At 48.2% G+C, this 16,425-nt stretch overlaps 1 protein-coding gene across 3 annotated transcripts in view; it reads left to right on the top strand.

Annotated features, from left to right (window-relative positions):
- ATP9A (ATPase phospholipid transporting 9A (putative)) overlaps window positions 1–16,425 on the top strand; it is a 122,374-nt gene that overhangs the window by 78,081 nt on the left and 27,868 nt on the right. For all 3 annotated transcript variants that reach the window (XM_043478778.1, XM_043478777.1, XM_043478779.1), the window contains exon 15: window positions 10,855–11,016. In XM_043478778.1, coding sequence (XP_043334713.1) covers window positions 10,855–11,016 — 162 coding nt within the window. The remainder of the gene's footprint in view (window positions 1–10,854; window positions 11,017–16,425) is intronic.

Below are 16,425 nucleotides of genomic sequence, written 5' to 3'. Positions count from 1 at the left end.
GATTATGTTTTAATTTCGAGCAGTAGTAGTTAGAAACATTTCTGATGGGCATCCTTGCACCTGATGTTTGTAGAAATGGTGTAATTGGGTTCATGATTTCACCAGGTATCTTTGAGGGCCTCCCATTGGCCAGGCCCTAGGAGTCCACGTTAAACAAGACTCCAGGCCACATCTGTAGGGGCAGCTGGAGTGAGACAGCTGAGCACGTGGATCCTGGGTTCCCAGCTCCACACCTGGGTAGGTTTCTTTTCTTCACGGTGGGTCTGAGGGTGTTGTGAGGCTTTTAGTAAGTGGTCAGTAAATCCCGCCGGTCAAATGAATGAATGTGTTTATGTAAATTATGAGAGTGCTTCCTGGGATTTTTTTTTTAACCGTTTTACTCTTCTACCAATGTTGCAGGGAATCCCAATTATTATTATTATTATTAATTTCAAGAAGGAGGGAGGGGCTTCTGTGGTACATGAAGTTTCTTTTTTTTTTTTTTTTTAATATGTATGTGATGACAGTTGACTCATTGGAAAAGCCCCTGACGCTGGGCAAGATTGATGGCAGAAGGAGAAGAGGGCGTCAGAGGATGAGATAGGTGGCTGGATGGTATCACTGATGCAATGGCCATGAACTTGGGCAAACTTCGGGAGATGGTGAGTGACAGGGAAAGCTGGTATGTTGCAGTCCATAGAGTCACAACAAATTGGACAGAACTGGGTGACTGAAAAACAATGACAGTTGACATTTACCACGTGCCGGGGATTGTTCGAAACTTTGTCTCTGTTATTATTTAATGCTTACAACAGCTTTGGAAGAGTGCTGGAAGTGGTAGTTGCTCAGTTGTGTCTGACTCTGTGATCCCGTAGACTGTAGCCCACCAGATTCCTCTGTCCATGGGATTCTCCAGGCGAGAGTACTGGAGTGGGCTGCCATTCCCTTCTCCAGAGGATTTTCCTGACCCAGGGATTGAAGCCGGGTCTCCCACATTGTAGGTGGATTCTTTACCGCCTGACCCATGTCAGTGACTATTATTGTTTAATGCTTCCAACAGCATTGGGAGGCGGTTTCTATCATGATCTCTGATTTACAGATGAGACAGACGCAAAGAGAGGGTAAGCAACTTGGCCAACGTTGCATGGCTGGTGAGCACCAGAGGGTGGACCCAGGCAGCACCTGCTCTCGCTGGCTCTGCCTTCTGCCTCCTGGTGAAGCGTGTGGGTGAACAAGCTGTAGACAAAAGCCTTGGTAGGTGGAGTTAAAGGAAATGTTGCAGGAAGGGAAACCTCTTCCAGGGCCCGAGAGCGGGCTCTTGTCTAACACTCGGGGAGTTGTCCAGAGAGACACATGTGCTGGAGACTTCATTGGGAAGGGGCACCGCAGTAGAGAGCGTGAGGGTAAGGGAACCCAGGAGAGTTGCTCCACCGTGGGGCTCACAGCCTTGGGTTTTAGGGTGACGGGGTTCGCTTCCAGGTTTTCTCTGACCAGTCACTCTGACTCAGGGTCCTTTCTGGTAGCACACGCATTGCTCAGCCAAAATGGGTGCCAGCGAGAAGGATTCTGGGCGGTGGTCAGACACGTGGCGTCTCCTGTTGACCTTTCCCGAGCTCTTCCGGTTGGTGGAGGCTCGTTAGTTCCATATTCCTTACCAGGACGACCTCCTTGTGCAGATGGTTACTGTGGTGCTGGCCAGGGTGGGCAGTTTCGGTCGTGTGCTTCCCATAACAGAAACAGGCTTTGCTCCTGTGCCCCTTTGGCTGAGCTGTTCCGGGGAAGGAAGGAATTCAGGCTGAAACTCATTCAATGTGTTTTGAAGGTCCGGACTCCTCTGAGAACATCAGTGAGCTGATGTGGTCGAGAGAGGCACAACGGGAATCTTCTCCAAAGGTCAGGAAGGACACTTGGGTGCGACTTTCCCATGAGGTCCTTTCTTCCTCCTTCTCTGGGGCAATGGAGCGTGTCTCCTGGGAGAGTCCTCCTTCCTGTCTGCTCCGTATTTGTGAAAGAGCTCAAACTGGGAAGCCCGGTTGATCTGTGACCATTGATACCTGAACCAGGCTTTTCAGGGGTGAAAGATGTGGTAGCCCTTGGCCACATTCTGAGATGGGAATTGTGTGCAAAGAGAGAAAAGGAGGGACTATAGCTATTGATGAGCCTACTGATCTCTTGGGACTTCTGCCCTGGGACCAAAAGCTTGTCACATTTGTCACTTTCTCCACCGGGGTTTGTCTGCTTGTTCTTGCTTTTCCATTTGGGAATGGGAGGATGGTACCATTGAATGGTCCATGTGAGAAAGGACCAGAGTCTTGATCATTGTGGATTGGGAACCAGTAGTTTGTGGGTATTGGTAGAATTTAAATTCGAACAGGTTCCAAATGTAGGTGGTCGGATGAGCCCTTGTGCCTCTGGGCTCCTGTTGACTATTGACATGCATCTGTGATGGTCTTTAATGCCTGCCCCACATGCCTGCTTCCTGCTGAACTTTGATATATTTGTTTTAGGGCTGTGCAAAGGTTTTTCCATGAAGGTAAATCTTCCATGGAATGCTTTGTGCTTCTCAGCTCCTTTTTGTTAAAGAGAAGAGCCCTTTATCTCTGCTGCCCGTTAATCGCCTTTAGATTCAGATTTGTTCTGTTTTGCTAAGATTCTGAATAGTGTTTCTTTTTTAAAAGATATTTTCTTTGGTCTTTGGTGTCTTCACAGAGGTCAGCATTACTTTCTTGGTTTCCTTTTCCCCATGACAGTTTTTTTAATTACACAGTTATTTCAGGTTTATGATAGAATATATGAAAGCGTAGAGAAGAAAAAAGGTAAGCCAAAACCCTACTAACTAAAGGTGTGTTGTTGTTCAGTTGCTAAGTTGTGTCCAACTGTTTGTGACCCTGTGGACTGTACTCCATGGACAGGCTCTTCTGTCCATGGGATTATCCAGGCAAGAATACTGGCGTGGTTGCCATTTCCTTCTCCAGGGAATCTTCCCAGATCACGGATCGAACCCGAGTCTCCTGCATTGGCAGGCGGATTCTTTACCACTGAGCCACCAGGGAAGCCCAACTAAAAGGTGTCACCACTGTTAATATTTTCCCCATCACCCTTTTAAAATACTTCAAAAGATGCATACCTCAAAACAGAAATCTGTTTATGTAAATAGACCATCTGACAGAAAGTTGGCTGAATCTGTTGCCAATGAATTCTTTCAGAAAGTCGTCCTGTTTCCAGCTCTCTGTGGGATTCCACGTAGGAGCAGCGGGGTCTAGAATCCCACCTTTGAAATTCTATATCAATAAAGCCTCACTGGTGCGGGCAAGGTCAGTTGATGGAATACATACAGAAGCCAGTATCCGTTTTACTTTGGGGCTGCTGGAGTAATTCCTACCAGTTGGCCCAGGATTCATTTCCTGTAACAGAAAGCAGGATTTCCTAAATTTGTTTCCTGTGCGCATTCCGCCTGGGAAGCCTTGAAGTGTCTTTATTCAGCTATTGATTACAGCCTGGGGGCAGCGCCCTCCCCCGCCCCAGTACAGTGACTCCCCGGGGAAGTGAAATGGATGAAGTCTGCTGGGGAGAAGTGGCCCCCGGAGGCTTGAACACACACGCTTTCGCCCTGAATGCGTCCAGTTCCCAGGATGTTTGGCACCATCAGAGGTGGGGTGCAGTGGAGGGGGCTTCTAAGCCTCTGGAGATGGAGAGCATCCCTGCCTCCATTCAAATGTCAGGGGCTGGGAGTCCTGCAGACGGGGAGAAAGGGGTGTGCAGTGAGGGTGCAGCGCTCGAGGAGTGGGTTTTAGTTTTGTTCCCCACGCCCGTCTTCTTGCTGGAGAGCCCCGTGGACAGAGAAGCCTGGTGGGCTACAGTCCACGGGGTCGCAGAGTCGGACACGCCTGAGGCAGCTTGGCGTGCACTCATTGTTAGAGTGACAGGGCTTCCCTGGTGGCTCGGGTAAGGAGTCCGCCTGCCCGTGCAGGAGACCGGGGTTCGGTCTTTGCTCCGAGAAGATCCCCCATGCCGGGAGCTGCTGAGCCTGTGCTCCAGAGCCTGGCTTTGTGACAGAGGAACCACCGAAGCACCGCTGCTCGCGAGCAAGCCCTGCTCTTTGCAACGAGAGAAGAGCCTGTGCGGCAGCGAGGGCCGCGCACAGCCGAAAGGAAATAAATTATGTATGTATAAGCGAACACAGTAGCAAGAGCTTTTTATAGAAAAAGAAAAAAGGAAAAAAGGCCAAAAGTATCTCGATGTTTTTGCTACCTCTCTCTAGTATGTGTGTGTGTGTGTGTGTGTATATATATATGTGTGTGTGTATATATATATATACACCTTATATGTTCAATGACCTTGACTTGTTCCCTTGCATTATCCCTTTCCGGTAACCGTCTATGATAGGAAGATTCTTAGTGACTGCTGAGATACACCACAGATGATTTTTCCTGTCTCCCAAGCATAACATCTAGGTGGTCCCCTCTTTTGGCCGTCATAAATAATGTCGTGATGGAGAGCCTTGCGTATTCAGTCTCTGTGCACATCGCAGCGTGCACGAAAGGTCCCAGTTGTCTCACTGTGTTTTCTTAGCCCTGTTGCAAAGAGCGAGGAGAAAAGCTATAGGGGAAGGGAAGCTCGTGGCCTTGAGGAGGGGCTGGCAACCTCCCAGTCTGTTCATGGCCTTGAGTTTTTTTTCTTCACCCCACGACTGCATCCCTGTCTCTCCTGAAGGCCTCCTGGTGCCTGCATCTCAGCCCAGGCCATGGACCACGCCAGCATTAGACGCGTGCTCGGGGGAGCGTGCAGTGTTGACGCAGAGAGGTTTGGGAGGCTGGTGGAGCTCCACCATCACGTTGCCAGGCCATTGGTGAGGTCAGAGAACAGTGCTCGGGAACTTGATAAAAACCCTCCATCACTGTCATTTATTAACCGGCGGGCTGGAATGTTGAAATAGGAGTTTGGTTGCTCAGAAGAGAGGGGTCCTGTGTAAGGCAGGACCGCGGGGTTGTGGGGACACTAGAGAACTGCCATATGAGCCTTCTTTGGTTTGAGCCCCTCTGTGGACAGACATGTAGAAGTTCTGTCCCGCATCATGTCAGTTTTGGCCAGAATGGATTAAGTAAAGAGTCGTTTCCAAAGGGCTGAATTTTAATGGAGATGATGCCATTCTTCCTTCTCAGATATTCATTTTCATCAGAGTTAAGTGATAGGAGGCTGAATTTTGAGTAATAAGATCAAGGAAATTTAGATCAGGGAGTGGCCATTTATTCTACTACAGTGTCCATTGATTCTTTTTGAAAAAAAATTTTTAACCGCACTACGTGGTGTGCAGGACCTTAGTTCCTCGACCAGCTATTAAACCCACATCCCCTGCAGTGTAAGCTTAGTCTTAACTACTGGACCCCCGGGAAACCGCCTGTCCACTGATTCTTAAACGTTGCTGGCTCCGTGATGGTTTTTTTTTTTTTTAAATCAGCAATATTTAAAAATCACTTAGTGTTCTAGAAGAGTCAGCTTCTCCTGAGAAAGATGAGAATCTGGAAAGACTGGGCCCAGTTTCTGCCTGGCAGCAGTGAGCCGCGTGGGGTGGCTGCCGCCTCTGTTTCCCCAGGCGCCCCCCCACCCTCCCCACCCCCACCGCCCCGGTGGCCTGCCCTGCCCCAGTCCACTACCTGCCCTAATCCTGTCGAGAGTCAAACCTGCAACTACCGTGTGGCACATTTTGGAACCTATTTGACTTAAAAAAAAATTATTTTTGTTTGGGGGATAATTGCTTTCCAGTGTGGTACTGGTTTCTGCCATACATCAACATGAATCAGTCACAGGTGTTCATATGTCCCCTCCTTCTTGAATCCCCTTCCTACCACATCCCACCCCCTCCCACCGCTGTGGGTTGTCACAGAGCCTCGGGCAGCTTCCTGGTAGCTCTGTTTTGCGTGTGATAATGTGCATGTTTCAGCACCACTCCCGGTTCATCCCACCCTCGTCAGCCCCTGCACTGTCCTCACGTCTGTTCTCTGTGTCTGCGTCTCTATTCCTGCCCTGCAAAGAGGCTCATCAGTAGCACCATTTCTCTAAATTCCATGTATGTGCTTTAATATATGATCCCTGTTTCTTTCTGATTTACTTCACTCTGTATGATAGGCTCTAAGTTCATCCACCTCATCAGAACTGACTCAAATTTTACCCTCCTTTTAACGGCTGCATAATATTCCATTATATATATATGTACCATAACTTCTTTATCTGTTCATCTGTCGATGGACATCTTGGTTGCTTCCTTATTCTGGCTGTTGTAAACAGTGCTGCAGTGAACACTGAGGTATCTCTGTCTTTTTCAATTGCAGTTTTCTCAGGGTATATGCCCTGTAGTGACATTGCTGGGTCATATGGTAGTTTTATGAAACTTATTTCTTCAGTAAAGAATACCCTAGATCTGTGGATACATTTATAATCCTGAAAGGCTGGCTTCAGGCAGACTGGCCACTCTTTGTAAGCCTGGCTGTTTATCTGATGGAAGGCCACCAAAGAACCCTTTTATTAATAAATCAGATAGCGGATTTGTGCATGTTCTTATGTTTCTCATGTATCCTGCTTTTGACAAGAATTCAAGGCTCTTTAGCCTGCCTGGCATAATTCCCAAGCACACATTGCCAGGTACAAAGGGAAAATTATTAAAACTTATCACAGATGGCTCATTGCTGACCAACAAATGGTGAAAAAGCCCTTTCATGGGCAGCTCTGGCAAGAATTCTTCAGATAGGCTTTTATTTTCGTGGGGGCAGAGTAGAGTAGCAGACTCTGTGTTTTGTTTTTATTTCCTGATCCAAATCAGAATATGCAGCCAACTCACAGAGCCAGATCCCCACCTCGGGCACTTTCTTGGTTTCTAGCCTTTGCCTTTGACTCTTAAGTTGTTGATTCATTTACCTTATGCTTGCGTGAACGCCCAGTCGAACTCTTTGTGACCTCATGGACTGTAGCCCTCCAGGCTCCTCTGTCCATGGGATTCTCCAGGCAAGAGTACTGGAGTGGGTTGCCATTTCCTTCTCCAGGGGATACTCGCTATGTAAGGATCGAACTTGTGTCTCCTGCATTGGCAGGCTGATTCTCTAACACTGAGCCACCTTACGAGATGTCTTTTTCTGCTGCCGTCCTGACCTCCAAATAGTTTCACCGAGGCCCTCTAAGACCCCGTACTCAGCAAGACTCAATGAGACCTCAGGTGAGACTTGATGATTTGGCAATAGGGAATGATTCTTTTGAACTAAAGCTCTGACCGCCTAGGAGAAGTAGCAGCCTTATTCACATCTTCTTGTTCTGGGAAGGGATAGGTAGCATCCCTTCTTGACCTCTGAAATGTCTGTCCCCACTGCAGTTGAGACGGCCTAGAGAGCACCCCTACCCCTCATGCCTTCTAAACCAATCCGCTCTCTTCTGAGTAGGCCCCTGGGGACTTCACGTGTTCTGATAGAAATCAGCTTTAAATTAAGGCTGACTTAATGTTTGTCGGAGTAAGAGAGTGGACGGTGAGAAAGAAAGGCCCCCGCAGGGCTCATATCCTGTTGGAATCAGCCCCTGAGGAGACCTTCAAGCTTTCCATTAGGACCTTGGCCCCCAGGGGTGAGGGTGGGGGGCGGTGGGGGGATGCTGGAGCTGAACGCAGGCTGAGAAGATACTTCCACGCCGGTGTAGTTCACGCTTCCCGGGAACACTTGCGCTGGTGCTTGTTTGAGATTTCCAGTTCTGCTTTCCCTCCAGCGCACTCCTGTGGAGTCTGCGCTGGGGGACCTGGGCTGGCTGAGGCCAGACCTGCCCCCGCAGCCCTGAAAGCCGCTTCCCGTTTTGGAGTTTCGGATCCTTTTTCTTTCTTCTTTTCTGGGTCAGCACTGCAGCTCCGTGGCTGCACGCGGGCTGTCCCTCGGTGCAGCAAGTGGGGGCCGCCTATCATTGCGGTGCACGGCTTCCCACTGTAAGGACCCTTCTCATTGTGAAATCTAGGGCCTGTGGGCTCAGTAGTCATGGCAAACAGGCTTAGCTGCTCCACGGCATGTGGAACCTTCCTGGACCAGGGATCAACGGCGTGTCCTCTGCATCAGCCTGTGGACTCTAACTGTAACACTGGACCACCAGGGAAGTCCTCTTGATTGACATTAAGAATAGGTTTTCGGGGACTTAGCGTATTTTCTTAAAGCCCAGTATTAGAGATTTTTCACATCATTTCAGAACAATTAAATATGTTTTTAAGGAGTGAAATAATAGTTGTTTAAATGCAAGGATGAAAAAAAAAAATCTCTTCCCTAGCAGTCATGTTAGAAAGCATCAGAGGAACAATTATTTTTTCTTTGTTATTAAATTGGTATGTAAAGGAGGATGTAAATTTAGTCAAGCTTTTGAGTCTTGTATAGACCTAGGTATTTATAATATCTCACATTGTATAGGGATATTTATTTACTTAATCAAAATTAAAGATGCTAAAAATAAAAGAAATACATGTACATGCTAAAATATTTCAGTAGTATACATGGAGAAAAGGAAAAGCTGGAAGGAGTTTCTCTTCATGTGTATTACCCAGTGAGCGTTTTAATGCACATGAAAGTGAAAGTCTCTCAGTCATGTCTGACTCTTTGCAACCCCATGGCCTATACAGTCCGTGGAATTCTCCAGGCCAGAATACTGGAGTGGGTAGCCTTTCCCTCCTCCAGGGAATCTTCCCAACCCAGGGATCGAACCCAGGTCTCCCGCATTGCGGGTGGATTCTTTTACTAGCTGAGCCACCGGGGAAGCCCAAGAATACTGGAATGATCTCCAGTGGATCTTCCCGACCGAGGAATCGAAGTGGGGTCTCCTGCATTGCAGATGGATTCTTTACTAGTTGAGCCTACTACTCAACGTTTTTCTCATATATATGGATGAGATTTTCAAAATATTTACTGATTCCTTTCATTTTAAACTTTGAAAGAAAATTGTTAGCAGATAAGACAGGCCATACTGAAATTCAGAGTGATTAGAACAAACAGTTACATGAATGCGTTTGTGAAGACTTAGGCAAGTTAGTACCAAAAAATAAATTATTACTTGGGACTTCCCTGGCAGTCCAGCGATTAAGATGCACCTTCCAGTGCAGAGGGTGTGGGTCCATCCCTGGTTGGGGAGCTGATATCACACACCTGTGGCCAAAAAGCCAAAGCATAAAACAGAAGCAATATTGTAATAAACTCAATAAAGCCTTAAAAACTGGTCCACATAAAAAAAAATATTACTTGATTAGCCCTCTCTTTGGAGGTGGAGGTCGGTGGGTACTAAGTGGTGGAGGTCGGCGGGGACTAGGAGGTGGAGGTCATGGGGATTAGGAGGTGGGCATGTTTGGGGGCTGTTACTCTGCCCCCGGTGCCTCCCGTCAACTTCCGATGGCGGTGGGGAGTCGGGTGGCCAGGCACTCCCTGAGGATGCGCTGATGTGCGTGCCCCTGTTTCAAGAACGGGCATCTGGATGGCCCCGGATGGGCACTCGTCTTGGACCTCTCACTTGGGTCAGCTGGACCTCGGGTTAGAGCTCATCTCAGCCCATTGTAGCAGCCAGTTGGGAGCAGCTCCCCTCCCGTCTCTGAGACCGTTTCTTCATCCCCTCCACGTAGAGCTGGTTGGTAGTTCCTGCCTCCGTGGGCTCTTGTGACAAGTAAACACGAGGCTGTCCTTCATCCACCATAGCTCTTCATCCTTGCCCGTCCTCCACCACCCCCAGCCCGTCCCCCTTCCTGTGGCGCCGGGGTCGGGGCTGGGCGGTCGCCCCTTCCCAGCTCTCCTCTCTGTCTCCCCCTTTTCTACTTCTCTTTCCTTCTTTCCCTGAAGACCCGAGGCCAGCTTCATGTGCGGACATGTTTCACTTTCTTCACGGGTGTTTAAAACATGCAGCTTACTTGCTTACGTTGAAAAGTTGAGAATGCTTGGGGAGAAGGTCAGGTTTCTGGTTTTTCTTGAGAAGCTGGAAGCCGTGCCCACCCTGGACCCCCATTCCCGGGGGTTAACCGCCTCCAGCTGGGGCTCGGGCTCTGGCTGGCTGCTGTTCCCAGCAGTGGTCCTCACCTTGGAACCTGCATCCTCCATGCCTTTTGATGGGCAGCGAAGCAAGCCTTGCTCAGGCTGTGAAAACGTTTAGCTGGTGACAGGACCAGGCCCCCAGCAAGTGCAGAGGGCGGTGGAGGGCATGGCTGCGCACCAGGTAAACCCAGGTTCGGGCCCTGGAGCATCACCGCTCACAGCCTGGGAGCTTCTCCGAGCCTGTCTCCTCACCCTCGTCAGGCCTGCTGTGTGGGGTATGGTGGGGGTGATTCTCTGTCGGGGAGGGGGGCTGTCCCGTGCAATGTAGAACGTTTAGCAGTTCCTGGCCTCCGCCACAAGATGCCAAGAGCAAACGTCCACCCTCTGCTTGGCTGTAACACCCAACACTGCCCTCGCGGGCGGAGCTGCCCAGTGGGGAGCTCCTGTAGATCCCCTCCCAGTTGGGCTTTCGTGAGGTTTAATGGGGAGCCGGGGCGGGAGCCCCCCCACGCCCGCATCATGCGGCTGCTCTCCTGATATTTGCAGTTGGCTTGCTGCAGGTGCTTCCCGATGGGACCCCTGGTTGCGCTGGTCACCCTTGAACCTGCGTAGCTGTCTCCACAGTCTGGCTCGTGGCTGCTTTAGGGAAGAGGAGGCAGCCATGAGCCCTGGGCCCCCCCAGGCCTGAGCGGGGTGCTGGCGAGTCACCGGGCCAGCGTGGCCTCCCCAGGGATGCAGGCTGCGTTCAGGCTCACCTGTCTCCGCTTCCCCATCCACCTTCCTGTTCGTTCGCTTGACCTGTGTGCCAGGACGCCTGCATGTGTGTCTGACCTTCGGCCTGCGTCTCGTTTAGGTGGCCCTAGTGCAGTGGACCGAGAGCGTGGGCTTGACGCTGGTGGGCCGCGACCAGTCTTCCATGCAGCTGAGGACCCCTGGCGACCAGATCCTGAACTTCACCATCTTGCAGCTCTTCCCCTTTACCTACGAAAGCAAGCGCATGGGCATCATCGTGAGGGTGAGTTGTCTTTTGTTTATGGCTAAAAATTGTTTTTTATTTAAAAAAACAACATGCCTAAGTCTGGTGTGTGTCTCTGGCTGGGACACACACATTCTTTCTTCCCCTTTCTTTCCTCTCGTATTGCCTGTTGTTCAGACTAACAAGAGGGTACAGTTCCCTCTGCCGAAAGAGAATTTGTTCTTCAGTTGGACAGATCTCTGATAGCTGCTCAGCTTTTTGGTCAACCCAATTTCAGAGTGAAAGGTCTAATGAGTGTAGATTGGGCAACTCTTGGTAATAATACATTTCCCATTGTATATTCGTTCATTTAGTTAAAATATATTCTTTTCTATTGAGGTGAATTCATGACGTGGTTAATTTTTTACCACCTAGTACATTCATAATGTCGTATGGCCACCACTTCTGTTGAGTTTGCATCACCCCAGAAGGAAACCTCATAGCCTTAGGCAGTCACTCCTCAAACCTCCTTGCCTGTTGTCTTTGGAAGTCTCCAGTCTTCTTTCTGTCTCTAGGATTTACCGATTCTGGGTATTTCATATAAATGAAATCACACAATATTCCTGGCTTCTTTCACTTGGCCTCATGTTTTAGAGATTCATCCATGTTGCTGCATGTATGCATACTTCGTTCCTTTTTACGACTGAATAATATTTCTTGTTGATTATCCATTCACCCATGAGTGGACGTTTGGGTTGTTCCCACCTTTCGGTTATTGTGAATAGTTGGCTACTGTGAACACTCAAGTAAAAACATGTAAGTACCTATTTTCAGTTCTCCAGGATAGATGCCTAGCAGTGGAATTGTTGGGTCTGTTTCCCAATTGCTGGATAATTCTCTTTTAACCTTATGAGAAACTGATAAACTTTTCTGCAAAATGATGCATCTTTACATTCTACCAGGAGTGTGTGAAGTTCTGGTTTCTCTTCCTCAGTGCCTGTTATTTTTCATTTTCTTTTCTTTGTAGCCATCCTGGTTGCTGTGAAGTGGCATTTCATTGTGGTTTTGATTTGCGTTTCCCTTTGGCTAATGATGTTGAGCATCTTGCCATGTTCTTACTGGCCACTTGTATTTCTTCCTTGGAGACATGTCTGTTCAAGTCATTTGCCCAGTTTTTAATTGGGTTGTCTTTTATCATTGTCTTGTAAGAGTGCTTTATATGGTCTAGGTCCCTTATCAGAGATAGGACATACAAATATTTTCTCTCATTCTGTAGCTTATGTTTTTGTTTTCTTGATAAAATTCTTTTCATGCACATAAGTTATTCATTTTGATGAAGTCCAATTTATTTTTTTCCTTTGTTGCTCTTGACTTTGGTGTCATACCTAAGAGTCCATTGCTAAACCCAAGGTCATGAAAATTTACCCCCATATTTTCTTTGAAAAGTTTTTGTAGTTTTATCTCTTTAGGTCATTGATCCATTTTGAGTGATGTTTGTGTATGGTGTGAGGTAGGGGTTTTAGCTTCATTCTTTTGCCTGTGGATATAGAGTTGTCCCAGCATCGTTTGCTGCAGAGACTGTTGTTTCCCCATTGAATAGTCTTGACACCTTTATCGTAATAAAATATTTTCAGTGATTTTTCATTCATAGAATCACAAAAGTTACTGAAAAACGTGATCACGCAGCAGCAAGTCATTTTGGCATTGATATTTCAGATTTTCTTTTTAAATTCTTTGAAACTTTTATGGAAGTACAACATACAGAGAGAAAGGTGCAGACTCCATAAATGTACAGCTTAAGTGTTTGGAAAATGAATACCACTTGCCTGGCGCCCAGAAAAGGACAGAACCCCTCCACCGTCACGCCAGCAGCTCCCTTGTGCCTCTTTCTGGTTTTGCATCCTTCTTCCCCACGAGGGTATAGCCACTGTCCCATTCCTACCACTGACTGACTTTGTCTCTTTGAGCTTTATATGAAGGAAGCTGTAGATGCCCTTTTAAGTCGTACCTTAAAATTGCTTTTATTTTTAATTAGTTTTATTTCTTACAAACAAGTCTGATTTTTTAGAAATTAATTTTTATTGGAGAATAGATATACTTTTGGAGAAGGAAATGACAACCCACTCCGGCATCCTTGCCTGGGAAATCCCATGGACATAGGAGCCTGGTGGGCTGTATAGTCCATGGGATTTTGCCAAAGAGTCAAACACGACTTGGCGGCTAAACAGCAGCAGCAGCAGACACACTTTTGGCTCATTCTGTTCTCAGAAGCGGGTCACTGGGTCCAGCCCCCACACTTGATGGGGGACGTGGGAGTCATTGACGAGGCCGCTTCTCCAGGTTAAAGTTAGGCGGGGTCCTGATGGTCCCGTGACACACAGCAGGAATGTGCCTTAAAACACGCTTTAAGGGGTTTTTATGTCCCTGATGCCAGTAAGTCCTCAGACTCCACTGGATGTATATCCTTGGCAGCTTCTAAGTGGGATGAGGGCTTTTTCTCCCTTGCAGTCCCTGCTTTCCCCACTGGCCTGCATCCTGCCTGCCCCACGCCTTCAGACCACGTCTTGACTTCATGTCTGATGTCAAGAACGTCCATGGCCTAGAAGCAGCCACATGAACCCTTTGGGTGGGTGTTTCCTGAGGAATTAGTCATTATCTCCTACTTTAATTTTGTTCCAGCCATTATTTTTCCAAGTTCTAGGGCCGCGGGCTCTGCTAGAGTCATTTGGGGGTTGAGTCATCATCAGATAGTCCCGATATCAGCTGTTCTAGAAGTGGGCCCTGTACGTCCCCTCCCTTGCGTGGCGAAGGGCTCTCATGCCCAGACTCGAGTCATAGTTTACGAGCCGTGACCCCTGGCTCTGCCCCCAGCAAGAATGGGGTGTATGTCTGGGATGCTGTTGGATGGGCAAATCTATTGTATTTTAAAATGGCGCTCTGTCCTTCCCAGGTAATACTTTAAAAAATCAGCATTCACCCAGCATTCAGAACAAATACATGTTAAAGCCGGGGATTAGAACCATTCATCTGTATTTTGACCACCCGAAGACTCACTCACTCTTGGCTTTTCAGGGAATTTCCCTTATGTTTTTTTCTCTAAGCATAAATGAGTGTAAATAGCCACACACATTTTTATCCAATTGATATCAAACTCCACCTAAAACTTGTAAACTCCCACCCCCTCCATTGACCGATAGGTATGCTGAAAATATTCTCCTGTCATTAAAACATCATTTTTATTATTTAATGCATGCTTAGTGTTCTGTTGGAAAAAACGTGGCATTATTTAGTCAAATATCCCTCTCTCAGATACTTAGGTAGTTTGTTGTTTCTTACTCCCAACAGTGAATCTGTGCACATCCATCTTTGTTTGACTGTCTTTAATGAAATGTGGATTATTTGGCTGATGTTTGTACTTCCTGACCCGTCTCCCTCTTTATCTTTGGTCTTGCCGAGTGCAGGTCAGGGCCGTGGGACTAGCTCACGTCTCTGCACAAACCTCACTGTCCTGTCTTCGCCAGACGTTTCTCATCCTGGAGCCATCTCACCCCCAGGGGACACGGGGACGTCTGGGGACATTCTTTGCTCGTTAGAACTCAGAGGATGCTGCCAGTGGCATCTCGTGGGTAGAGGCCCCGACAGCCTGCTAACGAAGAATGTTCCCGTCCCACGTGGTCGTCGGGCCAGGGCTGAGAAACTGTCCCAAGGTGTCCGTCTTTTCTGCCTGTTGTTTGTCCAGTTACTGGATGTGAGGTTTGCCCTCAGTTACCAAACGGTTCTCAACTTGATTTAGTGACTGTTGACAGTTACAGTTTCTTGTTTTTTTAAATTTTTCTTTATTTATTCGGCTCAGTTGTGTCTCGGTTACAGCACACGGGCCCTAGTTACGGCGCTCGGGCTTAGTGCTCTTCAGCATGTGGGATCTTAGTTCCTCGAACAGGGATCACATTGGTGTCCCTTGTACTGCAAGGCGAATTCCTAACCTCTGGACCACCAGGGAAGTCCCCGTCAACCCTCAAGCACCTGTGAGCTCATGGACGGAACTGAGCAGTATCTTAACCCTCACAAAGCAAGGTCTGGTCTTTGCGTGAGTCTCTCCTGAGAGGGTTGGCCGGGTTCGAGAAGCCGGTTTCCTTGCAGCTTGTGTGTTTGGCTCGGGGCCGGCCCGCTGGTTTTGTTTTCGTTGTGTTACAAGATGTTCCGTCGCCCTCCCCACGCCCTTCCCACGTGGCGTGCCGAAGTCGTGTCGTCGGTAGAGATCGTACCCTTGTCGTTGTCTGAATAAAAGGAGCCTTTGAACAGGTGCCAGAATCAGACCACAGTGGAAAAAGATGAGGCCCCAAAATGATGCAACGCAATGGGCAGACCTCTGTAAATTCACAGCGTAATCTTGCCATAACATGGGAACAAAGTAACCTCACGGTGAACTTGGTGGGAGGAAATGACCAACGGGAGGAGACAGGCGATACAGTATTTATATTGGCCGAGATGTCCAAGCTCTGTTGAGTCCCTTCTGGAGTAGAGGAAGCAGTGGTGGGGGGCATTATTTCCCACAACATGTTTAGGGTGAAGGGGAAATGAAACAAACAAAAAGAGAAACCTGATGCTTTCATGTTCAGACCCCATAGCTATCTTTGGCCCAGGTCACAAGCAAGCATAGATGCAATCCATCAAAGAAGCAGCCTGCATTTGTGATGCTTTTAAAATGCAGGTGCCTCTTCATGGCCTGTGGGTGCTTTTATGAGTAAGTATGCTGTTCGAAAAGTTGGTCAGTGATCAGAGGCGTTCAGAAGTTACTTTAGAAGATGAAACTACACCACTGATTTGGCGCTGGGTATTTATTTCCTCTTCCACGAAGAGCTTCCAGACATGCATTCTGGGCTCCATGGGGCAGTAGAATTTAGGCACAAGGGGTGGTGGTTGTGCTGTTACCCTTGCCCATCTTCACTGCCTCCAGGCTTCCTGTGATGAAGGTCACTGAGGAAAGAGTCGTGGGATAAGAATCAGCAATTTCACCAGCCGTTCCTTAAAGCCAGGGTTTCTCAACCTCTGCACTGTTGACGTCTGGGGTCGGATGAGCCTCTCTTGCAGGGACTGTCCTGGTCATCGTAGGCTGATTGATGTTATTCAGTTGCTAAGCTGTGTCCAACTCTTTGTGACCCTATGGACTGTAGCCTACAGGCTTCTCTGTCCATGAGATTTCCCAGGCAAGAATACTGGAGCAGTCTGCCATTTCCTTCTTCAGGAGATCTTCCCCACCCAGGGATCGAACCCACGTCTCCTGCATTGGCAGGCAGATTCTTTACCACTGAGCCACCCAGGAAGCCCGTAGGATGGTTAGCAGCATCCTTGTTCTCTAGCCTCTAGATGCTGGTAGCATCTCCGGGTTGAGACAGTCAGTTACTTGTCGAGATGTGTTGGAAGTCCCCTGGGGACAAAACCACCCTCATTCAGACCCCTGTTTTCTAT

The sequence above is a fragment of the Cervus canadensis genome, chromosome 10 (genome assembly GCF_019320065.1).
Source record: "Cervus canadensis isolate Bull #8, Minnesota chromosome 10, ASM1932006v1, whole genome shotgun sequence".
Lineage (NCBI taxonomy): Eukaryota > Metazoa > Chordata > Mammalia > Artiodactyla > Cervidae > Cervus > Cervus canadensis.
Note: the sequence above shows the minus strand (reverse complement) of the source record. Positions and strands in the feature narration are given on the sequence as shown.